At 46.8% G+C, this 26884-nt stretch overlaps 1 protein-coding gene across 1 annotated transcript in view; it reads left to right on the top strand.

Annotated features, from left to right (window-relative positions):
- Window positions 1–26884, top strand: part of OTOG (otogelin) — a 51496-nt gene that overhangs the window by 460 nt on the left and 24152 nt on the right. Inside the window, exons 3-32 of the mRNA XM_075283351.1 lie at window positions 269–344; window positions 1433–1525; window positions 2449–2603; window positions 3206–3307; window positions 3381–3636; window positions 4463–4596; window positions 5257–5363; window positions 5642–5751; window positions 6624–6749; window positions 8004–8112; window positions 10040–10086; window positions 10307–10452; window positions 12357–12489; window positions 12773–12950; window positions 13054–13178; window positions 13263–13475; window positions 13694–13859; window positions 13951–14025; window positions 14794–14837; window positions 15454–15607; window positions 18368–18475; window positions 18774–18912; window positions 19324–19458; window positions 19542–19688; window positions 19772–19891; window positions 20062–20178; window positions 20847–21003; window positions 22191–22217; window positions 22452–22619; window positions 22802–23080. Coding sequence (XP_075139452.1) covers window positions 269–344; window positions 1433–1525; window positions 2449–2603; window positions 3206–3307; window positions 3381–3636; window positions 4463–4596; window positions 5257–5363; window positions 5642–5751; window positions 6624–6749; window positions 8004–8112; window positions 10040–10086; window positions 10307–10452; window positions 12357–12489; window positions 12773–12950; window positions 13054–13178; window positions 13263–13475; window positions 13694–13859; window positions 13951–14025; window positions 14794–14837; window positions 15454–15607; window positions 18368–18475; window positions 18774–18912; window positions 19324–19458; window positions 19542–19688; window positions 19772–19891; window positions 20062–20178; window positions 20847–21003; window positions 22191–22217; window positions 22452–22619; window positions 22802–23080 — 3946 coding nt within the window. The remainder of the gene's footprint in view (window positions 1–268; window positions 345–1432; window positions 1526–2448; window positions 2604–3205; window positions 3308–3380; window positions 3637–4462; window positions 4597–5256; window positions 5364–5641; window positions 5752–6623; window positions 6750–8003; window positions 8113–10039; window positions 10087–10306; window positions 10453–12356; window positions 12490–12772; window positions 12951–13053; window positions 13179–13262; window positions 13476–13693; window positions 13860–13950; window positions 14026–14793; window positions 14838–15453; window positions 15608–18367; window positions 18476–18773; window positions 18913–19323; window positions 19459–19541; window positions 19689–19771; window positions 19892–20061; window positions 20179–20846; window positions 21004–22190; window positions 22218–22451; window positions 22620–22801; window positions 23081–26884) is intronic.

The raw sequence follows: 26884 nt of genomic DNA, 5'->3' as shown, positions 1-26884 counted from the left end.
ACTATGGCACCACCTGTAATATTGACAGCTGTAGGACCCCCAATAACAGTGAGAAACACAGGACCCCCAGTAATATCTACAGCTGTAGGCTTAGGTCACATTCACATTAGTTTTTACCTTCAATCCCACTGACTATACGTAGAGAAATGTGAATGTGACTTAAGGGGAAGGGGCTTCCAATATGGATGCTGGTGGATGAACCACACGTTACACATACATGTCTGTAACACGGTCTGATGGCCTGAACTTCCATTTTCTTCTTTTTCAGGAAAGCACGGCAAGCAGCAGGAGGCAGCCAGGACCAATATCACCGGTGGAGAGGAGACTTCCCAAAGTAAAGTGCGGTAAGTAGGGTATGTCAGACGCAATATAACCGCCAGGTTACAGAGACGGCAGCTATAGGTGTACTATATACTGCACCGCACATTGCTTGCACTGGGATTTGGGGGTGAAGGTTCTCGTGGATTGCCCCATGTCCCCTACACTTGTACTGATGATAACCCTATAAGATCTGCAGAGATATGGCGGTCATGTGGCGGTCCCCTTCTGCAGCACAGCCCCAAGTCCCTGGTGCTTGCCCTTTAATAAGTCGTATATAACACGCAGCTGGAAATGTCAGGGTGTCGAGAGAGATTCCTCATCGCTGCTCGAGCACAATATTTCATATTGACATTTATTATGCAGACAATTTCCTAGTAAAGTAATCCGCGACCAGTAAAGATTTTCATTTTCTAAGGGTCAAACCAGTGACCTGGAAATAAGAGGAGATGAATCTTCAGAGGCTGCGGATGGAAGTTCAGCGGTGCATCCACCCTGCGTCTCTGCAGAACGTCGCAGCCTCGCACCTGCTATCCAGGTGTCTGCAGTAACCGGAGCTGTCAGCATGAGTGCTGTCAGATCAATGGCCCGTGTCCTCTGACGCGTACCGTGACCTCCAGCCCCTGCCTGGTGTGATACTCAGTATAGAATACACTTACCGTAGAGAAGCCTTCCCTGTACTCAGGACAGAGCGGCTGTTTCTTCAGGCCGTTGCCTCGTCTGTTCTTTTATGTTTCTTTGCCTTGACCTTGTGTCTCTTTGTAGATACGACCTCTGCAAGCAGTTCTTGTCTTCAGACCTCCTCTCCAGTTTCCTCTATATTCTCTATTTGCAGCCATTTGTATGGGCCGCATCATATTTAAGTCCTGAGTTTAATATTGTGATCCACGCTAGAAATCCATTTGCTTTCCAGCAGCTGCCTGGCATTGAGTACTACTAATGTTTTGTTGTTATCTCTTAGGCTCTGTTTACACTTTCCTTATATCTCCTGATGGATTTCCTTATTGTCTATAATGGGGCAATCAGAATCTCTGACTGTAGATATGAACAGAGCCCTTGTATTCAGTCAATTGTGGTGTTCACTGTCATTATAACACGTCTTGTCACTTCTCAGATGTTCTGCCCTGCTTCAATGGAGGAGAATGCTGGCAGAAGAAGTTCTGTGACTGCAGCCGATACAACGCATCTGGGTCCAGGTGTCAGATAGGTGAATGTCATTTATAATGTACTTGTCCCTCCCATTCCTTCATACTAAATTTCCATTGCAGAAGCAAAGGGAACCTTCTAGAGTTGTGCCAGGGATCATGTGTAGTAGAAGTGGCCTCTTATAGCAGTGCCATGAGTGATCTGGTGCAGAGGTGGCCTCCTATAGTAGTGTGAAGGGTGATCTATATCATAGGTGGACTCCTATAGTAGTGCCAGTGATGATCTGTAGCGGAGGTGACCTATAGCAGTGTCAGGGTTGACCTGTATCAGAGGTGGCCTCCTATAGTAGTGTGAAGGGTGATCTATATCATAGGTGGACTCCTGTAGTAGTGCCAGGTATGATCTGTAGTGGAGGTGACCTCCTATAGCAGTGCCAGTGATTATCTGTAGCAGAGGTGACCTCCTATAGCAGTGCCAGTGATGATCTGTAGCAGAGGTGACCTATAGCAGTGTCAGGGTTGACCTGTATCAGAGGTGGCCTCCTATAGCATTGCTTGGGATAAGTTATAGTTTGTGTGCTGCACTGATTCTCTGGAATGCGTTACCCTGGACAGTCTTATTATTCCCCAACATTCACAATCCCAAACATACCCTATAAGTACATCTTATCACACAACTTGATCGCACTTTTCTACATTTCTTATCCTAAGCTATCCTTCTACTCTATTCCTCACAACCTGACCCCTATAAGTTACCCTGTACCCCATGTACTTAGTATCTGTACTCTCACAGATACTGGCTGCTGACGGCCCATATAGCTTCATGTATATGACCTTATTATTAATATCTGATATTGTATGCTCATGAACCCTTGGAATATGTTGGCGCTGTATAATGTACTATGTGTTTTATACATGTGCTATACATGCCATGTGTAGGTGTATATACATATATATGTGTACTGATCTATTGTTTCGGCTTCAGTCTATAACACAGGTCCGGAGAGGGAGAACATCTGCCGGACGTGGGGGCAGTATCATTATGAAACATTTGATGGACTTTATTTTTTTTACCCTGGAAAATTCACCTATGACCTCCTGCGCCAAGTAGAAGCCGATGAGCAAAGCTTTGCTATACAGGTCAGGCTACAGCATACTTTCTCTTCATTTTTGCTATACCTCCCCCATTTCCTTAGACCTCCTGTGTCCAATGAGTTGTGTATCGTGCTGGGTGACCACTGGTCATGGGTGGTCACATGATGAATGTTATTTCGTCTTCTCAAAGGTGATGATTACCGTCAGCGCTACCATGTCGTTGTGTATCAGATATGAGTTCCAATCTAAAAATTAAAGGGGCACAAAAGGTCCAATGTGACCCTATCAATAAACTACCCCAATGAATCATAGAAAAATCCCAAAACTTAAGTCCCAACCTCTTTCCCTGTAAGGAGGGGGCCAAAAAAACAGGGAAGGAAAATCATAAATTGATACGAAATGCCTTGAGATTCACAGACCAGTGCGTCCCAGTGATGTGTCATTGTGGTGATGCCCCCTACTGGTTTTATCTGATAGGTCAGCATTACTAGTTGGATAGCATGTGACAGGTTGATGGACAGGAGGCGACATTACCACTGGGGGAATAAAGTTCAATTGCAGCATTTAGGTTGAGGTCAAGCCCCCGGCAGATCGTAGGTTGTAGCCATCACATGAATGTGACTGAGATTTCCTTCTTACCTGACCAGGTGCACAATGACCCCACCTGCGGCTCCCGCCCTTACACCTGCGCCCGCTCTGTCACACTGTACTTTGCTGGTGCCGGAGAAGTGACATTACAGAACCGGATTGTTCTCCTCAATAACCTCAGGTGAGTGATCAGACTGCAGTACGGAGCCTGGCGATCTGATTGGCTCCTCCTAGTTCAGGGGCGGATTCATCTCCAATGTTCACTGTGCTGTGCCCTCCCCCAGGGTTCAGCTGCCATACAACAATGGGGCCCTGAGGATACAGAACCTCTCCAGATACATCATTGTTACCCAGCAGTACGTCTTCTCCTTGGTCTGGGATGGAAACTCCGCTATTTATCTGAAAATGAGTCCGGAATATGTCGGTAGAACCCGCGGACTGTGCGGAAATAATAACTGGATCCCCCATGATGATCTGGTGACAAGCTATGGTGCGGAATAAGATATTCTGTGAGCAGATACCTGTGTAATGGCTGGCAGGAAGAACATAACTCTGCAGTGTCATATCTATCTATCTATCTATCTATCTATCTCCTATCTATCATCTTATCTATCTATCTATCTATCTATCTATCTATCATCTTATCTATCTATCTATCTATCTATCTATCTATCTATCTCCTATCTATCATCTTATCTATCTATCTATCTATCTATCTATCTATCTATCTATCTATCTATCATCTTATCTATCTATCTATCTATCTATCTATCTATCTATCTATCTATCTATCTATCTCCTATCTATCTCCTATCTATCTATCTATCTATCTATCTATCATCTATCTATCTATCATCTTATCTATCTATCTATCTATCTATCTCCTATCTATCTATCTATCTATCTATCTATCTATCTATCTATCTCCTATCTATCATCTTATCTATCTATCGCCTATCTATCTATCTATCTATCTATCTATCTATCTATCTATCTATCTATCATCTTATCTATCTATCTATCTATCTATCTATCTATCTATCTATCTCCTATCTATCTATCTATCTATCTATCTATCTATCTATCTATCCCATATCTATCTATCTATCTATCTATCTATCTATCTATCTATCTATCTATCATCCTATCTATCTATCTATCTATCTATCTATCTATCTATCTATCTATCTATCTATCTATCTATCCCATATCTATCTATCTATCTATCTATCTATCTATCTATCTATCTATCTAATGTCTAATGATTTCCTCATTTTTCTGGTAATTTTATCTTTATGATATTTGTCTCATTGCAGGAAAAGTGACGGAAAACATTGAGGAGTTTGTGAACAGCTGGAGAGAGGATTTGCCCCAAAAATTGTGGGTGAACCCTCCTCCCCCTACAGCGTATGAGCCACCATGTGCTGTGCTAAAGCAGCAGGAAAGAGAGGTATTGTGCAGCAGTTTTGGGGTACACAGTCCATCCACCTCTGGGACCCCCATCTTTTATTATTGTTCCAACATCAGAAGTGCAGGGATCCTGGGGGGGCAGGAGACTAATCAATAGTCTGGATTATTGGTGACCAATAGTCAATAATCCAGATTGATGCTCATATAATACATGACAATGATAGGTTAAAGAGACTACAGATATAATACATGACACCGATAGATTAAAGGGGTTGTCCAGTTCCTAGTTTCATTATTTCATTCTGCTACAGGGACTATAAACATAAGACACGAGTACTCGCCTCTCCCTGCACCTCCAGTTCCATTGCCGCCAGCTCCGTTCATTGTATACAGGTCTCCTACGGTTTGGTGCTATGGGTGTGCTGTAGCTAATCCCAGGCCTCCGCAGTGACCTCTTCACAGGTCACAGCAGTCACATGCTATTTATAAAGAGGTCACAGCTGAGGCCTGGGATTGTCTACAGAATATTGGTCTGGATTATCATCTATAAATCTGAATTTATTACTGGTTCGGGCTATTATTTTGTGAACCTGGGTTATTGCTCATTGTCTGGGTTATTACAGATCTAGATAAGGTTATTGATGTGAGATATTTATGGGGCATCACGATGTATAAACGTCACCATGTGTTCCCCTCTTAGATGGTGCACTCTCTCTGTGCCGTGTTACTCCAGTCTCCGTTTCAGAGTTGTCACGAGTTGGTGAGTCCGCTGCCCTTCATGGCAAGCTGCGCGGATGACCTGTGCATGTAAGTAGACTGGCCTGGGCTCCCCATTATCACTATTGACCCTGTTCATATGTACAGCATAGTTGTCCTTGCACATTATGTCTGTATATAGATCTATGTGGATGTGGCCCTGACCTGGTTCTCCTCATCTGGTGGACCCATGGAGCCCTTTATATTAGGACCCCTGGAGAGTCTTGGCCACTGGAAGATCTATATTACTTTTGTACACTGGCAGCTGATCCAGATATACCCCGGCTGTGCTGGGACTATATAGCATTTGTGTTTGGTTTCTTTTGCAGGTCAGACAGTGATATTGGCACCTGGTGCAGAGCTCTGACGGAGTATGCCCGTGCATGTGCCCATGCTGGACACCCACTTCACGGATGGAGGGAGATGTTCAAAAAGTGTGGTATGTGATCCTCTAATAATGTATCTGCTGTATCTAAGCCTATCATATATGGTAATATCTGCTGAACCATTGTATCTTATCCTGTCGTGAATGATAGTGTGCTGAGCTGTGTATCCAATCCTTTAGGGTGCATTCACACGGAGTAACGTGCCGCGTGATGTGGCACGTAGACGGCGTGTGAGACTTTGAGCACCGTAAAAGCTCCCCTTGATTTCAGTGGGAGCCTGGATCGTATACGGCGCGTTATTTTGCGGCCGTAAAATAACACCACGTATACGATCCAGGCTCCCATTGAAATCAATGGGAGCTTTTACGGCGCTCAAAATCTCACACGCCATATACGTGCCAGGTCACGCGGCACATTACTCCATGTGAATGGACCCTTAATGTGTGATACTGTTTTCTAAGTTGCTGTATCTAAGCTGGCCATGACTGATGCTGTTTGCTAAACCCTTGTACCTAACCTTATCATATATGCTATCATACAGTATGTACTAAGTTACGAAATAGATAATGCACCCGCCCTTCTCTGTGCTAACATGAAATCTATGGGGCGGCGCTGCAGTACCTATACTCGCCGCTACAGTTCGTTCCACGCTGTCTCGGTACTGACATCCGGGACCCCCACAGGTTTAATATTGATGGACTATCCTTAGGATAGACCATCAATGTTGGAGACCGGATAATATATTCTACACTATTATATACTATTCTATAATGTCATCTACCATTCATGACTATTGTATACTATTATATACCCCTCTATATTATAATATAACATTCTGACATTTTCTGAATGCTTGTTGCCTGCGGAGGTTTTACCTTACATTGTATATGCTATAAGGACTGTATTCTGTATTCTGCCTGCACAGAGGTTATATGTGACACTGGCCTGATATACCGTGAATGCATCGAATGTTGTCCCACCTCGTGCCAGCAGAAGAAGCCATGTATGGACAGCGAGATCTCATGTGTAGATGGCTGCTACTGTCCTGAGGGTAATGTATCCTGATGTGTTGTATATGGGGCAGGCCATCTTTCTTGTCTCTTCTATTTCTATAGGGTCTGCTGCTGGTTCAGGACTCTCTGATCTGAGATCACTTATTACATATTGCTATGGCTGTGGGATTCATGGAACTGCCTATGTATGTGGTGTGCTACAGGATCATTCTGGAATTACCCATTGAATGTACCTGGCATACAGGTTACTGGTTACGATGTAGTGGATCTCCCACTGGATCTATCCTCCATTCTCTCCCACTGGATTCATCCCCCCTGACCAGATCCATCTTCCATCCTCTCCCACTAGATCCATCTTCCATCCTCTCCCAATGGATCGAGTCTCCCTCTTCTCCCACTAGATGCATCCTCCATCCTCTCCCAATGGATTCATCCTCCATCTTCTCCCACTAGATCCATCCTCTTCCAATGGATCCATCCTCTCCCACTGGATCCATCCTTCATCCTCTACCAATGCATCCATCCTCCATACTCTCCCACTGGATCCATCATTCATCCTCTCCCAATGGATCTATCCTCCATCTTCTCCCACTAGATCCTTCCTCTCCCAATGGATCCATCCATCTTCCATCCTTTCCCACTAGATGCATCCTCCATCCTCTCCCAATGGATCCATCCTTCATCCTCTCCCAATGGATCCATCCTTCATCCTCTCCCAATGGATCCATCCCCATCTTCTCCCAATGGATCCATCCTTCATCCTCTCCCAATGGATCCATCCCCATCTTCTCCCACTAGATCCATCCTCTCCCAATGGATCCTTCCTCTCCCAATGGATCGAGTCTCCCTCTTCTCCCACTAGATGCATCCTCCATCTTCTCCCAATGGATCCATCCTCCATCTTCTCCCACTAGATCCATCCTCTTCCAATGGATCCATCCTCTCCCACTGGATCCATCCCCTCCCACTGGATCCATCCTTCATCCTCTACCAATGCATCCATCCTCCATACTCTCCCACTGGATCCATCCTTCATCCTCTCCCAATGGATCCATCCTCCATCTTCTCCCACTAGATCCTTCCTCTCCCAATGGATCCATCCATCCTCCATCTTCTCTCGCTAGATCCATCTTCATGCTCTCCCAATGGATCCATCCTCCATTTTTTCCCACTAGATGCATCCTCCAGCCTCTCCCAATGGATCCATCCTCCATCCTTTCCCACTAGATCCACATCCACAACATTTCTCATTTTCTAAAGATCATGCATTTACAATTTATTTCTCTTTACAGGGATGGTTCTAGAGAATGAAACGTGTGTTCATCCCACTGAATGTCCCTGTGATTTCCATGGTGTCCCTCGCCAAGCAGGAAGTGTGGTGCAGGATCAGTGTAACAACTGGTGGGTGTCTGACTCTTCTATATGGCCTGCTGGGCGGGGGGGTTGGTGTAAAGCACATACAGTCCTATGAAAAAGTTTGGGCACCCCTATTAATCTTAATCATTTTTAGTTCTAAATATTTTGGTGTTTGCAACAGCCATTTCAGTTTGATATATTTAATAACTGATGGACACAGTAATATTTCAGGATTGAAATGAGGTTTATTGTACTAACAGAAAATGCGCAATATGCATTAAACCAAAATTTGACCGGTGCAAAAATATGGGCACCTCAACAGAAAAGTGACATTAATATTTAGTACATCCTCCTTTTGCAAAGATAACAGCCTCTAGTCGCTTCCTGTAGCTTTTAATCAGTTCCTGAATCCTGGATGAAGGTATTTTGGACCATTTCTTTCTACAAAACAATTCAAGTTCAGTTAAGTTTGATGGTCGCCGAACATGGACAGCCCGCTCTCAAATGATCTGAAAACAAAGATTGTTCAACATAGTTGTTCAGGGGAAGGATACAAAACGTTGTCTCAGAGATTAAACCTGTCAGTTTCCACTGTGAGGAACATAGTAAGGAAATGGAAGACCACAGGGACAGTTCTTGTTAAGCCCAGAAGTGGCAGGCCAAGAAAAATATCAGAAAGGCAGAGAAGAAGAATGGTGAGAAGAGTCAAGGACAATCCACAGACCACCTCCAAAGAGCTGCAGCATCATCTTGCTGCAGATGGTGTCACTGTGCATCGGTCAACTATACAGCGCACTTTGCACAAATAGAAGCTGTATGGGAGAGTGATGAGAAAGAAGCCGTTTCTGCACGTACGCCACAAATAGAGTTGCCTGAGGTATGAAAAAGCACATTTGGACAAGGCAGCTTCATTTTGGAAACAAAAATTGAGTTGTTTGGTTATAAAAAAAGGCGTTATGCATGGCGTCCAAAAAGAAACAGCATTCCAAGAAAAACACATGCTATCCACTGTAAAATTTGGTGGAGGTTCCATCATGCTTTGGGGCTGTGTGGCCAATGCCGGCACCGGGAATCTTGTTAAAGTTGAGGGTCGCATGGATTCCACTCAGTATCAGCAGATTCTTGAGAATAATGTTCAAGAATCAGTGACGAAGTTGAAGTTACGCCGGGGATGGATATTTCAGCAAGACAATGATCCAAAACACCGCTCCAAATCCTCAGGCATTCATGCAGAGGAACAATTACAATGTTCTGGAATGGCCATCCCAGTCCCCAGACCTGAATATCATTGAACATCTGTGGGATGATTTGAAGCGGGCTGTCCATGCTCGGCGACCATCTAACTTAACTGAACTTGAATTGTTTGTCCAAAATACCTTTATCCAGGATCCAGGAACTGATTAAAAGCTACAGGGAGCGACTAGAGGCTGTTATCTTTGCAAAAGGAGGATCTACTAAATATTAATGTCACTTTTCTGTTGAGGTGCCCATACTTTTGCACCGGTCAAATTTTGGTTTAATGCATATTGCACATTTTCTGTTAGTACAATAAACCTCATTTCAATCCTGAAATATTACTGTGTCCATCAGTTATTAGATATATCAAACTGAAATGGCTGTTGCAAATACCAAAATATTTAGAACTAAAAATGATTAAGATTAATAGGGGTGCCCAAACTTTTTCATAGGACTGTACGTTAGTTTTTTGTTGTGTGGGTGACCACTCTGTACGAGTCTTTTCTTGTGTATGAGACCGGACTGTAGAAGTCCTTGCGTATTTGTGACCGGTCTGTACGAGTCCTTCCGTGTGTGTGTGTGACCAGTCTCCTTGTTGCTCATGGGGACTTGTCAGACTTAAAGTTATTGCATTTATTTGATGGTGTTGCTGTATGAGACTATATATTGCATTAGCCTTAGTCTTGAAGAGTTTTCTTGTCTCCTCAGTTTTGACCTTTTTTTTTTGTCTTTCTAGCACTTGCACTGGAGGAAAATGGTTGTGTACAGAGCTGACCTGTCCAGGTAAGTGCTATGTCTTGGGGCTGATCTTCAGGTTGAAGGAGCATGCTCGTAGACCTGGATCCCACTTGTCCTAAGGGATAGTGAGCGCTGAGGTTCCTGGTGTTTGCAGGTTCCAGGTTGTTTGTTCTCAGCGTCAGTCCTTTAGGGTCTTGTGTGGTTTTTCCACCAGCTGGAGGAGAAGACTCTGACACCATCCTCTTCTTCTGCTCTCCTTCCACAGCTGAATGTTCAGTCACAGGAGACTTTAACATTATAACGTTTGATGGCCGTAAATACACCTTCCAGGCCCCATGCCAGTACATCCTGGCGAAGAGCCTCTCGTCCGGGACCTTCACTGTGTCTTTGCAGAACGCCCCCTGTGGAGCGGTGAGTTACTACAACATTATTATAGCCCCAGTGCATTTACCCGTTTCCTCCAGCATACCTTGTCCAGACATTGGAGCAGATGGATCCCACCTGTTGTGTAGGAGACATCGGAGGCTTTGTATATTATCCAGCCATGGCCCTGGTGTTTCTCCTCGGCATTCCTCCGTTCAATGGTCCAACCTGCCGTGAGATTAGCCACAGGTGGTCAGACATTAGAGACACAACAAGCAGCGTCTGCATCCCACGTGGGGCCGGCTCGTATTATTTGATCTTGGGCCCAGTAGTCACCCGACCTGACCTGACCGTCGTCCCCTCACGGATAAGGTCTAATTATTCTGTAGCTTATGGATGACGCCTCATTAACTGTGGTGATGTTTGGAGTGGGGCGGGCGGCCACATTCTGTGTCAGCAGCGGCCTGGATGAAAACCTCAAGTAGGCGAAGCGGAGGGGGCCGAGGAGAGTTTCCTGGACGAGATCACAAAGCTCCCAGTCATTCCTGTTCTTCAGAGCTGGTGACACAAGCCGTCATCGCGCCGTAAGTGGCTCAGAATTATGGGACATTTTGCTAAAGCGCTCTTTGGAAAGAAAATGAGAGGAGCGATGAGCAGAGCTTAGCGCGGTGTCCGGTGTCAGCAGCCACATCTTTGTACTTTGCTGAGATGAGAAAAGATGTGAATATAAGAATTTTTGTGGAGTGTTTAGAGCAGATCATGTGAGAGGAGCCGGGCGGAAACTATGAAAGGATCGATTCACTGGGACAGAGGATTATTCTCATCTAAAGTTTCTTCTGTTCACAAGCAATTGATGATGAAAGTGTCCGCTCTGGACCGTAGGAGAATGGCAGTAGTGGCTCATTGTCCATCCTGCACCATCAGTGATGGTCAAAAGTTGCTAAATGTCCATCCTGCACCATTTGTACGTGGAGTAGATCTCCATTATGGCACACATGTCCATCGTGCACCATCCGTGATGGTCAAAAGTTGCTAAATGTCCATCTAGAGAGACTGGTCCTGACACATCTCCGACCTCTAGTGAGCTCCGCTCTGGACCCCCTCCAGTTTGCCTATCGGCCGGGCATTGGGGTAGGTAACGCCATCATCCGCCTTCTTCACAGACCTCTTTCTCACCTGGAGAAACCCGGGAGCACTGTGAGAATAATGTTCTTTGATTTCTCCAGTGCTTTTAACATTATTCAGCCTTGTACTATTATTGTATTATCTATGCTGCTGTAACACACTGAATTTCCCCATGGTGGGACTATAAAAGGATTATCTTATCTTATTTAAGTGATATGATATCACAAAGTCATGTTCTGTGTTTTCCATGTGTCTATGTGCAGCCACCCAGTGGTTGTGAAGGGAGTTGCAGTCCTTCTTTTGCTAGAATGTTGTGATATTGTGCAAGATTTGTGAGAAATTGGGATCTGTAGCTGAAGTCAAGCTCAGTTCTAGATGGATACATGTCTAGACAATGTGTGTTTGTATGTATGTATATGTGTGTAGCGTGTATATATATATTTATGTGCGTGTGTATTTGTATGTGTGTGTAGTGTGTATATATATAGGTGTGTGGTTTGTGTGTGTGTAGTGTGTATGTATATGTGTGTAGTGTATATACTGTATATGTGTGTGTGTATTTATATGTGTGCGTAGTGTTTGTGTATATATATATATATATATATATATATATATATATATATATATATATATATACACTGTATATAGGTTTGTGGTTTGTGTGTGTGTAGTGTCAGGCCAGCATCTCCCATCACTGGTTTACACCCGTCGCTGTGTTAACCCCTTATTTACTGTCCAGGATTCTCTGTAGAATATTCCTTCACTCAGGCCAACCATAAAGTATATATCGGCAGAATTCAGAAGTTTTTTTTTTTGTGCCTTTGCAGAATCTAGACGGATCCTGTATCCAATCTGTTAACATCATCGTTCATCAGGATCAGAGGAAACAGGTGATTCTGGCGCAGTCAGGAGACATCTTTGTGTACGACCAATACAGGATCAACCTGCCATATACTGATGGTAAGTGCTGAATGTGGGTCCCGCCATTCACTCTCCTCCTATCACATGTAATATAACACTAACCTGTAGGGGGCAATAAGACAGGGTGAGGTCAGTGATGTGTGTGTCTGTAATGTGTATATGTAGCTGTGCTGTGTGAGGGTGCAGTGGATGTGTATGTAGTGTAATGCGTGTATACACATGTGGTGTGTTATGTTGGTTTTCCTCCTTGTTGGACTATTCTGGTGTATTGCACCATTGGAGGGTCTTATTTTCCACTCTTTTATCTTTGCTCCTGTTACAGATGTGTTTGAGATCAGACAGTTGCCCTCCATGTTTGTACACGTGAAGACGGCGCTGGGGCTGCAGCTGTTCTATCACCGCGAGGAGCTGCGTCTTTACCTACAAGTAGACGGACGCTGGAAAGACGACACCACTGGCCTCTGCGGGACCTTCAACGACAACACACAAGATGACTTTCTGTATGTGTAGGGATGTCTGTACAATGTGTACTGTATAGTTTATTGTGTTACGTGGTCAGTGTTTGGGCTGCTCGGACCTCATCCTGTCTTTTCTCCCATTAAGCTCTCCAGCTGGCGTTCCAGAAAGCACTCCGCAGTTGTTTGGAAATTCATGGAAGACGTCCTCCGCCTGCGGGATGGAATATCTGTCCTCCTCGCTGGACCCATGCGATGTTCACCTGCAGGCAGGTACGTAGAGATGGTAAATCACCACCTGACACCTTGTTGTACAATAATCCCCATCTCTCGTGTCTACCCTGGTTCTCTCCTCAGCCTCCTACGCTACAGAGAGTTGTAGTATCATCAGTCGGGAGCCTTTCACTCCGTGTCATTCTTATCTGAGTCCTGTGTCATACTATGAACAGTGCAGGAGAGACACATGTAAGTGTGGACAAGCCTGTCTCTGCTCGGCCCTGGCACACTATGCCCACCAGTGTCGACGCTTTGGAATCATCATCAACTTTAGAGCCAGCGTCCCGAGCTGTGGTATGTAGACTTTATGGTATTGGAGGGTCCATAGGAATAGTGGTTTTGATTGTTTGGACAACCCACCAATCAGATAGTTACCACCTCGTGTAGTTAACCCTTAATGTACATACAAATTGTATATAAGCTTTACAGCAGCCTCCTGACTCTAATTCCTACATTTCACTGTGTTTGCCATATAACATGACTTTATCTGTCCCTGTGCTCTCTGTCCTCAGATATCCCATGCCATGGTTTGATGGTTTATAGCACTTGTGTAAGTCCATGTGCCCAGACGTGCCAGTCATTGTCCACCCCGGAGGCTTGTGATGCCGAGTGTATTGAGGGATGTGCGTGTCCGGAGAACATGTATTACAACACTGAGCTCAGCAGATGTGTGGAGAGGTATAATGATCATAACGTGTCTATTATAAGTCATGGATGCGGCAGGAAGGAAGCAAGATAAGATATCATCTACATGTTATTATGTTTCCAGGAATCAGTGTCCATGTTACTACCAAGGAATCGACTATCATCCTGGAGAAAACATCATCACCACCCTCGGTAAATGGTAAGAACAACTGTGTATGTGGACAATCGTGTGGATATACTGTATGATAAGAGGGCCACGTGTGGCTACACGATAGAGGGTAAGAGTAACCACGTGGATACATGATAGTGAGATAGAGGAGGGCCATGTGTGGATATACAGTAGAGAGGAAGAGGAAGGCCACGTGTGGATATACTGTATGATAAGATGGCCACATATGGGTACACAATAGAGAGGAAGAGAAAGGCCACATGTAGCTAAATGATAAAGGGGAGAACGAAGACCACATGTGGATGTATGAAAGAGTGGTAGAGGAAGGCCACATGTGGATATATGATGAAGAAGAAGGCCACATGTGGATATACAATGAAGAGGAAGGCCACATGTAGATACATGATAAAGGGGAGAAGGAAGGCCACATGTGGATACATGATAGAGAGGAAGAGGAGAGGGCCACATGTGGATATATGATAGAGAGTTAGAGGAGGGGGCCACATGTGGAGATATGATAGAGAGTTAGAGGAGGGGGCCACATGTGGATACTTGATAGAGAGGTAGAGGAAGGCCACATGTGGACACATGATAAAGAATAGGAGGGCCACATCTGGAAACACAATAGAGAAGTAGAGGGCAACGTATGGATACACAATATAGAAGAGGATGAAGGCCACATATTAATACATGATAGAGAGGAGGAGGCCACATGTGGATATATGAAGGAGAAGAGGAGGGCGCCACACTGACATAGAAGCTACTTTGACTCTTTTATGTTTGTTTTGTCGTTTGCAGCCTCTGTACAGATGGACTCATGAAGTGTGAAAGCAGCGAGACAGGTGAGATGTGACGTGTATTGTACTCTGCACCTTATAGCCATGACTTGTCGCACCACCGATCAGGCACCAGCGCTCGTCCTCTGCTTCCTAACAAGTAGCTGGATGAGATTGGTGATGTCATGTAGTTTGATATCTCATCACTAGATGGCGCAGACATTTCTCAGGTGTTGTTGATACAGTCAGTTTAGCAGTGATGACAATCCAGTGTGAGACAATGAAGATTTATCCGGTAAAAGTCACCGAGCCGACTAAATCTGGTAATGATTTTCTTATCACAGGGGCGGAATTGCTGCAGCAGGTTGAGCTGTGCTTGGCCACATTCTGCTGGTGGCGCTGCAGCCTACAAAACACCTGTGAGGTTGCCTGGGCCCTAGGGGTTAATTGATATTACCTGAGGTCTTAGACTGGACTAGTGAAGTCACAGGATTTCTACAGCCATTAGGGTGCCATCAGGTTTTTAATGCGGTTTTTGGAGAAAAGCTAAACTTGTCCTTGTGCTGTATTCACACAGGCCTGGTGCTTTTGCAGTATTTTTTGCACATTTTACCATGCCTTTCATCTGTATTTGGAAACCTAACCTTAAAGGTAATTTCCTCTGACTCTGTGGTTCTTCTAGGGCCTGGCTGTCCAATCGGTCAGATCTATCACAACTGCAGCAGCCCTGAGGTGGACCCTGACCTGAGCCAGGAGAAGACATGTGAGAACCTACTGCTGAATGTCAGCGCCTCCTCCAGTCTGCCCTGTGTGTCCGGCTGTGTCTGCCCCAAAGGGTGGGTATTGTGTATGGGAAGTATGATTACACAGCATGCCAATAACTGGATCATGTACCGTCACGCTCATCATTCATCCATAACTAGAACCTGGAGTCATAAGGTTCATATTATAAGCCATTAGTAATACTACTCACATGTCAGGAGCGGCTTCTGCTATTTCTAGACATGAGCTGTTTGGAGAGATTTGGATGCTGTAGATCCCTGGGGAGATTCGGGTTGCTGTAGGCATATGTGGAAGTTCGAGCTGCTGTAAACCCCTGTGCAAGCTCACATGCTGTAGACCCCTGGAGAAGTTTGGGCTGCTGTAAACCCGCAGGGAGGTGTGGGTTGCTATAAGCCCCTGGGGAGGTTTAGGCTGCTGTAGGGACCTGGTGAGGTTTGGGCTTCTGTATGTACCTACAGAGGTTTGTGTTGCTTTAGGCCCCTGGGGAGGTTTGGGTTGTTGTAGGCTCCTGGAGAAGGGGGAGTTTGGGCTGCTGTATGCACCTGGGGAGGTCTAGGATACTGTAGGCACCTAGAGAGGTTCAGGCTGCTGTATGTATCTGGAGAGGTCCAGGCTGCTGTATGTCCCTGGAGAGGTTCAGGCTGCTGTATGTATCTGGAGAGGTCCAGGCTGCTGTATGTATCTGGAGAGGTTCAGGCTGCTGTATGTATCTGGAGAGGTTCAGGCTTCTGTATGTATCTGGAGAGGCCCAGGCTGCTGTATGTATCTGGAGAGGTCCAGGCTGCTGTATGTATCTGGAGAGGTCCAGGCTGCTGTATGTATCTGGAGAGGTTCAGGCTGCTGTATATATCTGGAGAGGTTCAGGCTGCTGTATGTATCTGGAGAGGTTCAGGCTGCTGTATGTATCTGGAGAGGTTCAGGCTGCTGTATGTCCCTGGAGAGGTTCAGGCTGCTGTATGTACCTGGTTAGGTTTGGGCTGCTGTATGTATCTGGAGAGGTTCAGGCTGCTGTATGTATCTGGAGAGGTCCAGGCTGCCGTATGTATCTGGAGAGGTTCAGGCTGCCGTATGTATCTGGAGAGGTCCAGGCTGCTGTATGTATCTGGGGAGGTCTAGGCTGCTGTATGTATCTGGTTAGGTTTGGGCTGCTGTATGTATCTGGAGAGGTTCAGGCTGCTGTATGTATCTGGAGAGGTTCAGGCTGCTGTATGTATCTGGAGAGGTTCAGGCTGCTGTATGTATCTGGAGAGGTCCAGGCTGCTGTATGTATCTGGGGAGGTCCAGGCTGCTGTATGTATCTGGGGAGGTCCAGGCTGCTGTATGTATCTGGTTAGGTTTGGCCTGCTGTATGTATCTGGAGAGGTTCAGGCTGCTGTATGTATCTGGTTAGGTTTGGGCTGCTGTATGTATCTGGAGAGGTTCAGGCTGCTGTATGTATCTGGGGAGGTCCAGGCTGCTGTATGTATCTGGGGAGGTCCAGGCTGCTGTATGTATCTGGTTAGGTTTGGGCTGCTGTATGTATCTGGGGAGGTCCAGGCTGCTGTATGTATCTGGAGAGGTTCAGGCTGCTGCATGTATCTGGAGAGGTTCAGGCTGCTGTATGTATCTGGAGAGGGTCAGGCTGCTGTATGTCCCTGGGGAGGTTCAGGCTGCTGTATGTATCTGGAGAGGTTCAGGCTGCTGTATGTATCTGGGGAGGTTCAGGCTGCTGTATGTCCCTGGGGAGGTTCAGGCTGCTGTATGTATCTGGAGAGGTCCAGGCTGCTGTATGTATCTGGAGAGGTCCAGGCTGCTGTATGTCCCTGGGGAGGTTCAGGCTGCTGTATGTATCTGGTTAGGTTTGGGATGCTGTATGTCCCTGGGGAGGTTCAGGCTGCTGTATGTATCGGACGAGGTTTGGGCTGTATTAATTGCAGAAATGAGTATCACGTTACATTACTCATATATAACGTAGTTGACCTCTGGTTAATAACATAATATAAATGTATTACTTATTACTGTATGCTGTACTGCATGCAGTTCTTTAGTAAAAGAAAATGCACCGTGTATACTCAGCTCGAGCGGCCGGGAGGGGCAGGATCACATATCTGCTAAGAAGCTTAAACAGATTCCTGGGAAATCATCACTTTCTAATTCGAGGGCAGAGAGAATGAATTCCTGCGGCCATCACCAGACTCGCTTATAGTCGCTGCATTGTGTCTGCTGGACGCGCTCTAATATTCCTGAGGTCTGCCCCAGGTCAATAAGAAAGGCTGTATGGCTGAGAGTGTCCACTCCATACGACCCGCTCTGTACATGTACATGATGGTCGTCCGCTTCCTAAATGTGACTGACAGTTGTCGGCTCAATGCGCTTTGTACGTGTGACGGATGGTCGTCTGTTCCATACGTGTGACTGGTGGCGATCCACTCGATACCTATGACTGGTGGTATGGGTGACCGGCCCCCTTAGCCTGATGGATGGTCATTCTGTACAAGGGCCTGGCAGTCATCTCCCCTCAGTATGTGCAACTGATGGTCATTTCACATATGTGACTGATGGTTATCCACTCCATTCTTGTGACTGGCGGTCATTTACTTGGTCGTCCGCTTCCTACATGTGACTGAAAGTCCTCCTCTCCATACGTGTGACTGAAAGTGCAAGTAAAGTGGAAGTGCATACTGTGTGAGCAGAGACCTTCCCTCTCTGATCAGTCTCTCCGCCGAGCCGGTCCCCATTGCTAATAGTGACGCCCGTGTGTGTGCAGAGATGGGTCAGCCCCCTCCCCACACACCTGAAGGCGTCCGTTCTCACATCTACTCCTTTCTCCACAGGCTGGTGAAGCATGGCTCTGAGTGTCTGGAGCCCGACGCCTGTCCCTGCTCATGGAAAGCCAAGGAATACTTCCCAGGAGACATCGTCCACTCGTCCTGTCACACCTGGTGAGCGACAAGCTCTACATCCAGCAGACAAGTCCGCGAGGAGGTTAAAGGCTGAGTGAAAGACACAGGGTCTCCAGGAACACAGAGTATTTCAGGAGAAGAGTGTACTGATCTTATAGGATAGGTCACAGTCTGGGAATTACATAGTGGTAGCAGCACAGTCCCCGCAGCACAGACTATGTTACGTAGTAAGAATGGGATGGAGATAATGGGGAAACCTTTGATTGTCTCGGGTATGTTCTGGGTGTGATTCCCTTGTATAGCTCCCTCGTGGTGATGATGATGATTTGTGTTCCAGTGTTTGCCGACATGGAGCCTTCCAGTGCAGCTTCCACCCGTGTCCTTCCATGTGCACGTTCTACGCCGATCGCCATTTCCGGACTTTTGATGGCTTGACCTTTGATTTTGTCGGAGCGTGCAAGGTCCATCTTGTCAAGGTGAGATCTGCTGCTGCCTGTTATCGATCAGTCAGGAGCCCCATAGGATACAAGGGAATGGGGCCTTACAGTTTAGGCCACCCCGGTCTGTGATTTCTGTCCTCCTCTCTGAATACTTAACCTGTCCTTCTCTAGTTGACTTTAATCCTTAGGTCTGGGTCCCAAATCCTCCAGCTCCTGATGTTTGGCCCCTAGGAGGCGCTATGTTTGACTATTTTGTTGAGTACGGGTAGCCTCGATTCCTGAGTAAGAACGATTAGTCAAGTTTTGGCAGATTATGTAAAGGGGCCCCGTAGCAAAGGGCCCTATTCTAACTTCAGGTGTGGGTTTTGGGGTGTGATTGGGGTATAACAGGATATACACCCCACACCTCCACCTTAACCCCTCACATGCTGATGTCTCTCCTCTCAGGCTCGGGCTCCAAACAATTTCTCGGTCACAGCAGAAAATGTGAATTGTTACAGCAGCGGAGTCATCTGCAGGAAGGTCATCTCTATCAGTGTGGGGCGCTCTTCAATCTTGTTCGAGGATGACACAGGAAACCCGGTAACCTAGATGCGATATAGTCCTGTATCTTGGGGTGGGCGTCTTGAGGGGTGCACTGACCGCCCATCCCTGACCCGTTCCAGAGCCCTTTGAGTGTCATTGATAAGAGCCAGGAGGTGCACATCTGGCAGGCCGGCTTCTTCACCTTCGTCCACTTCCCCTTGGAATACGTAACACTGCTGTGGGACCAGAGAACAACCCTTCACATCCAGGCCGGGCCCCAGTGGCAGGTAATGTGTGCGGGGCCCCCATGACACAGCGCTGCAGCAATGACCTCCAGCCCATCATCAGGTGTCCTCATCTCTCCTCTCAGGGTGCACTGGCCGGACTGTGCGGCAATTTTGACTTGAAGACCATCAATGAGATGAAGACTCCGGACGAGCTGGAGCTGTCTAATCCTCAGGAGTTTGGTGCCAGCTGGACGGTGGCCGAGGTACACGGGCAAATCATTGTCATTGGTTATTGATGGTTCTTCTACATTGTAGATGATACACAGTCTGGTTGATAGCATCTCCCAAAAACTAAGAGCCAGAACATTACTAAGCTCCATATCACTATATGTTGTGAGTTGTGCTTTACATATACAGTCACTGTGCTATTTAGTGTCTTGACAGCTCCGACCCCCGGAATCTCTGCCATCTGAACCCGCTGCGGGAGCCTTTCGCCAAGAAGGAATGTGGGATTTTACTGAGTGAAGTGTTTGAAGCCTGCCACCCAGTGGTGAGTGCCAGAACTGCATGTGTCCTCTGGGAGAATACAAGTAATAGGTCACACAGTATCACACAGGACACACATGTGTTTGTACCACTAAAGCTGACTCTGGATCCTTCTGGTTGATGGACCTTTTATATTGTGATAATCATTAGTGTATTCATCTGTAGTGAGGTATTCCTGAGTGCCGTGATAGTAGTGTGGGTCAGGATAGTCACATGATACTGAATATATACGTACATTAAACGTTACAGAATAACATGTGTCAGGGTAGTGACATTTTACAAATATTCATGTGTGTCAATGGGGCAACACTGTGACTCAGTGGTTAGCACTGCAGCCTTGCAGCGCTGGAGTCCTGAGTTCGAATCCCTCCAGGAACAACATGTGCAAGCAGTTTGTATGTTCTCCCCGTGTTTGCATGGATTTCCTCCATTCTACAAAGACATACTGATAGGAAAAAATGTACATTGTGATCTCTATATGGGGCTCACGATCTACAAAAAATATATATATATATATTCAGGTGTGTCAGGATAGTCACATGTTACAGAATGTATATGTGTGTCAGAATAGTCATGTGTTACAAATATTTATGTGTATTGTGATAACCAAGTTATACAGAATATTCATGTGTGTTTGGATGGTCACGTGCGTACTTCTGTGCTATCCATCAGGTGGATGTGACCTGGTTTTATTCCAATTGCCTGTCAGACACATGTGGTTGTAATCGTGGTGGAGACTGTGAGTGTTTCTGTACCAGCGTCTCAGCATATGCCCATCAATGCTGTCAGCAGGGAGTCATTGTGGACTGGAGGTCTCCCCGAGTGTGCCGTAAGTGTGGTGTCAATAAGCTATCCTAATATTATCCAAGGTTGCCGTGCTCAATGTGCTATTCACTGTTCACAGGGTTGCTCTGCCCACTGCTCCTGTGCTTGACTTCTGCTTTCTTCTCAGCTCCTGCCCGCTTCATTTGCTCTTGGCTCCTTCTTTATGCTCCTGTACTTTGGACGTGGCCTCTGCTCAACTCTTGCGACCTGCTCCAGTGCTCGGGTGCTGCTCTCTGCTCCTGCGCCATGTATTTGCCCTCTATTCAGCTCATGCCCTCTGTTCTTGTGCTTGGGTACCGTCCTCCACTTCTGCCTCCTGTATTTGCCTTCTGCTGACCAACTACACCCTGCTCTCTGCTCCTGCTCTTGGAACCACTCTCTGTTCAGCTCCTGCACCCTGATTCTGTGATTGGGTCCTGCCATCTGCTCAGTTTCTGCTCCTTATATTTCCCCTCTGCTCAACTCCTGCATCCTGCCCCTGTGCTTTAGCTCTTTCTTCTGTAAAGGTCTTGTTCCCTCCTCCTGTGCTTGGATACTGCAATCTGTTCCTGTTCTTGGTACTTGCCCTCTGCTCGGCCCCAGCACCGATTCTGTGCTTGAGTCCTGCCCTCTGTACTTGCTGTCTGCCCCTGTTCTCAGGTCTTGCCCTCTGTATTTGCCCTCTGCCCTGTTCTCAGGTTCTGCCCTCTGTATTTGCCCTCTGTCCTGTTCTGAGGTCTTGCCCCCTGTACTTGCCCTCTGCTCCTGTTCTCACGTCTTGCTCTCTGTATTTGCCCTCTGTCCCTGTTCTCAGGTCTTGCCCCCTGTACTTGCCCTCTGCTCCTGTTCTCAGGTCTTGCCCCCTGTATTTGCCCTCTGCTCCTGCTCTCAGGACTTGCCCCCTGCACTTGCCCTTTGCTCACCTTTTGTCGTCTACACCTCTAATTAGTAATAAGTAAGTTGCAATTTCTCTTGTTCAAACTGCACAACTGAAACTGGTAGAGGGAATTATCCCCCTGTGTCCAGTGGCCCCGGGGCCCAGAAGTTTGCACAGGTCACATATTTCTTATACACGTGAGATTTTCCCTTTTAATTGAGCTGGGTGTCCGGACGGGGCAGATCTTCTTGCCTATGAGTGATGACATTAATGGATGATATCTGGGTATTACAGACTTTGCCTTCTCATCTAATCCTTTGTCTTTTTCCTTCCAGCTTATGACTGTGAATTCTACAATAAAGGTGAGTGCATTAACCCTTCATGGAGGTCGGGGCACATAGAGCGCTCACTGGGATATAGGGAAGATTTCTGGATTTGCTGTCTCGTACAGACATGATGCTCTGGGCTCAATTCAGATGAGCCGTGATCAGGTCAAGCAGTATAGGCTGCCATCACTTGCATTCAGGACCAGTTGAGCAGAGTCCATACTAAGAACATGATGATTATATGTATATGATGTGCACTGATGTCTTCAGTTCTAGGTAAAGGTCCATACAGGCTCCACAGTCACGTGGACAGAGATCTGCTGTTGGCGGTACGGATGACCGATGCCACCGTGGTGCCAGTGAAAGAAGAGCGTCAGGTGCCGGGATACAGCACAGACTTCATGTTGACCCCTGGACTATTCAGTCCCCGAGCACATGGTGAGATGCCCATCTGGGCACAGATGTACTGCCACGGGGATGTAGGGAGTAGATGGGGTGATAGGCGGTGGATAGTTACCTGATGGTTTCAGAAATTGCGGGTGTAATTTGTTGGGGGTGTTGGTTGCCCCATGTTGGACATCATCAGGTTGCTGGACTTGACCTCAATTTATGTTCCACAGACAGAAATCTGGTCTCCTTGGAGCTCGCCGAGAGGCCAAACTTCTTCTTACATTTGGGAGGTAACGGAACCTTACATGTGACCAAATGGCAAAGAAGTGTTGAGTTCCAGCGGCGCGCCACCTTCATAATCCACAAGAACCGCTGGACGGCTGGGTACAACGCCTTCGAGAGCCTTGCCAAACCAGGACACTTTGTGAGAATCTCATCCTCCTTCATCTACCTGACAAAATATCATCACTCGGCTGCGTTCAGACTCTCCACCCTCTTCAGGTTATCAGGTGGGAATATCCAACACATTCACAACCCTAAAAATATTCCTCATTGGCTAGAATGTCAGCAAGATCCCAATATCAGTAATGTGTGACCCCACTATCTGCTGTAGGGTAGCCTCAGGGTGTGAACATGGAGGCTGAAAGACATGAGAGCATATGCAGTTGGACGTTAGGCCAAAAAATGTCCCATCTTACTATCACATACAGGAGTCTTGCTTTATCTAATCACCCCGTACAAGAGCTGTGTCTCATCTAATCTCCCTGTAAAAGAGCTGTGTCTCATCTAATCTCCCGTACAAGAGCTGTGCCTCATCTAATCTAGAGATTAGATGGGACACAGTTATTGTACAGGGGGTACAATAACTGTGTCCCATCTAATCTCTCTGTATGAGAGCTGAGCCTCATTTAATCTTCCCGTACAAGAGCTGTGCCTCATCTAATCTCTCCATACAAAACCCATGCCTCATCTAATCTCTACATACTAGACCCGTGCCTCATCTAATCTCTACATACTAGACCCCTGCCTCATCTAATCTCCACATACTAGACCCGTGCCTCATCTAATCTCTACATACTAGACCCCTGCCTCATCTAATCTCTACATACTAGACCCGTGCCTCATCTAATCTCCACATACTAGACCCATGCCCCATCTAATCTCCGCGTGCATCCAATCTCCGCGTGCATCCAATCTCCACATACTAGACCTATGCCTCATCTAATTTCCCCGTGCGAGACTCTTGCCCGATCCAATCTCCATATACTAAGCCTGTTCCTCATCTAATCTCCACATACTAGACCCATGCCTCATCTAATCTCCTCCGCTAGACTCTTGCCCCATCCAATCTCCATATACTAAGCCTGTTCCTCATCTAATCTCCACATACTAGACCCATGCCTCATCTAATCTCCCCCTGCTAGACTCTTGCCCCATCCAATCTCCATATACTAAGCCTGTTCCTCATCTAATCTCCACATACTAGACCCATGCCTCATGTAATCTCCCCGTGCTAGACTCTTGCCTCATATAATCTCCACATACTAGGCCTGTTCCTCATCTAATCTCTTCATACAAGAATGGTGCCTCATCTACCCCGCCAACAACTCATATGTCACATGCCTCTTCTAATACCCTAAAAGTCTTGCTTCATCGGACCTCATGCCTCAGTTATGTCTGATCTACGCACACCCCATGATGCACAGGACATATTTTAGGATTGTTGTTCTGTGCATCCGTATGATGTTGTCCATGTGATGTCATCACTGGAGTAGCAGTGGATGTTTACTGACATTAGTAGGACCATGAATGCAACCCTCGTGCCTCTGACACTGACACTGTCGCCTTCAGGAATCAGATCTTGTCCGATCAGCTGACGCATATAGTTCATGACTCTAAAAATATCGCGGCATTGGTAAAGTGACCCAGGCCGGTGGGGAGGGCTGCTAGGGATTTGCATCAGGTTTCCTGCTGACTATGGAAATGCTTGAGAACACTGAGGCCTCTGAATGTCAGCAACTGTGACGCACATGAGGAAGCCAACATGGAATCTGCTGTACAGGGTGCTGCATGTAGGTTACAGGGTGATGTGTATAGTCCGTGCAGGGTACAGGGTGATGTGTATAGTCTGTGCAGAGTACAGGGTGATGTGTATAGTCCATGCAGTGTACCGGGTGATGTGTATAGTCTGTGCAGGGTACAGGGTGATGTGTATAGTCTGTGCAGGGTACAGGGTAATGTTTATAGTCCATGCAGTGTACAGGGTGATGTGTATAGTCTGTGCAGGGTACAGGATTATGTATGAACTCTGTGCAGGGTACAGGGTGATTTGTGAGCTCTGTGCAGGGTACAGGATTATGTGTGCACTCTCTGTAGGGTATAGGCTGGTGTGTGAGCTCAGTGTAGGGGTCAGGGCTCTATGTAGATCATTTCTCATCTGTAACACCTTCATATACAGTTTGTATATTTATCAGTGGCAGAAACATTATCTATTTAATTCTCTATTTCTTATCTATTTATCAGTATTTTGCACTGTGTCAGTGTATACCGTGGTTTTTGAGGCATTTTCTCCCGGCTTCACCAGTCAGAGCACAATAACCCCTGACCTCACCAGTCAGGGCACGGTCCGTCCTCCTGATCTTCGTCAATCAGGGCATGGTCAGTCCTGCCCTCACCAGTCACAGCACAATCACTCCTTGTCCTTGCCCGTCAGGGTTAGTCCTGGCCCCATTAGTCAGAGCACAATTATTCCTGGTCCTCACCAGTCTGGGCACGGTTAGTCCTGGTCTCACCAGTCAGGGCACAATCACTCTCGGCATCACCAGTCACCTATTATTTTTCTATCTCTTCTAATATAACATCAAAAGAAGCTGAAAAGCTAAAAACAGATTTCTGCAGTGGTGGGCAGACTTGTGCAGCATGATCCACATACAGTGTCAGAACTGATTGTCAACCACAGGGGGGCACTATAGTTTCAGAAGCCCCGATGCAGACTATCTTCTCTGAGCTGAACGCAGCAGCAGTAGCACATACCTCTACCCCAGCTCCCTGGCTGATATAGTTCACTGTCTTTGCCTATAGGAGGCACTGTTTCTCTTTCACTCTATGGCAGGTTTCTTCTATAGTAGATGGAACAGCGCCTTCCATAGACTGTGAAATGGTTCTGCGCCACACCTATAAACTGCGATTTTGGTCTCTCCATCATGACTGTGGGCTCAGGGGACAGCTCTGAGATTGTCACCTTCATCTCTCCTTGTATATGCTCTATACATAAATTCGACAACTCCAGATCTATATGTCCTCTGCCCTGCCATCCTCCCTCTAGTCACCCCCCCCCCCCCCCTCCCAAGGTTTTCGCTTTGTTTAGGATCCCCCTTCTCTAGCAGTTTAAGGTGATATATTAAATGTTCTGAGAGATGAAAGGGATGGGAGGCCGGTGACCTGGCAACAGGTGACCAATAAAGGCAACCAGCGGCTGACAGGAGCCATACTGGTGCTGAGTGGTATGGAGCAGATGCAAATGTGGGGTCATGGGGTCTGAAGAAGTGTAATTGGAGATCAGTGTAAAACCTGTTACCCTCCTGACACCTAGATAGTGATGGAAGAGTACGGGGGAATCTATGAGGGCTGCAGCACAAACTCAGGCCTACACCTGGTGCTACATGAGGGGCGCAGTAGAAGCTCAGACCTACACCTGGGACAATATGAGGGACCCAGCACAAACTCAGGCCTACTGCTGGGAATACATCAGGGGCCTACCCCTACCTCAGGCATACCGCTGGGGGCTACATGAGGGGTCAAATACACACTCAGACCTACACCTGGGACTACATGAGGGGCCAAGCACAACCTCAGGCCTACACCTGGGATAACATGAGGGGCCCAGCTCAGGTCTACCTCTGGGGGCTACATGAGCAGAAGCTCAGGCCTACACCTGGGTCTTCACAAGGGGCTCAGCGCAAGCTCAGGCCTACACCTGGGACTACATGAGGGGCCCAGCACATGGTCAGGTCTACACCTGGGACTACATGAGGGACACAGCAAATGGTCAGGTCTACACCTGGGACTACATGAGGGGCCCAGCACATGGTCAGGTCTATACCTGGGACTACATGAGGGACACAGCAAATGGTCAGGTCTACACCTGGGACTACATGAGGGGCCCAGCACAACCTCAGGCCTACACCTGGGACTACATGAGGGGCCCAGCACATGGTCAGGTCTATACCTGGGACTACATGAGGGACACAGCAAATGGTCAGGTCTACACCTGGGACTACATGAGGGGCCCAGCACAACCTCAGGTCTACACC

The sequence above is a fragment of the Leptodactylus fuscus genome, chromosome 7 (genome assembly GCF_031893055.1).
Source record: "Leptodactylus fuscus isolate aLepFus1 chromosome 7, aLepFus1.hap2, whole genome shotgun sequence".
Taxonomy (NCBI): domain Eukaryota; kingdom Metazoa; phylum Chordata; class Amphibia; order Anura; family Leptodactylidae; genus Leptodactylus; species Leptodactylus fuscus.
The sequence above is the reverse complement of the archived record's forward strand: the minus strand, read 5'-3'. Positions and strand labels throughout refer to the sequence as shown.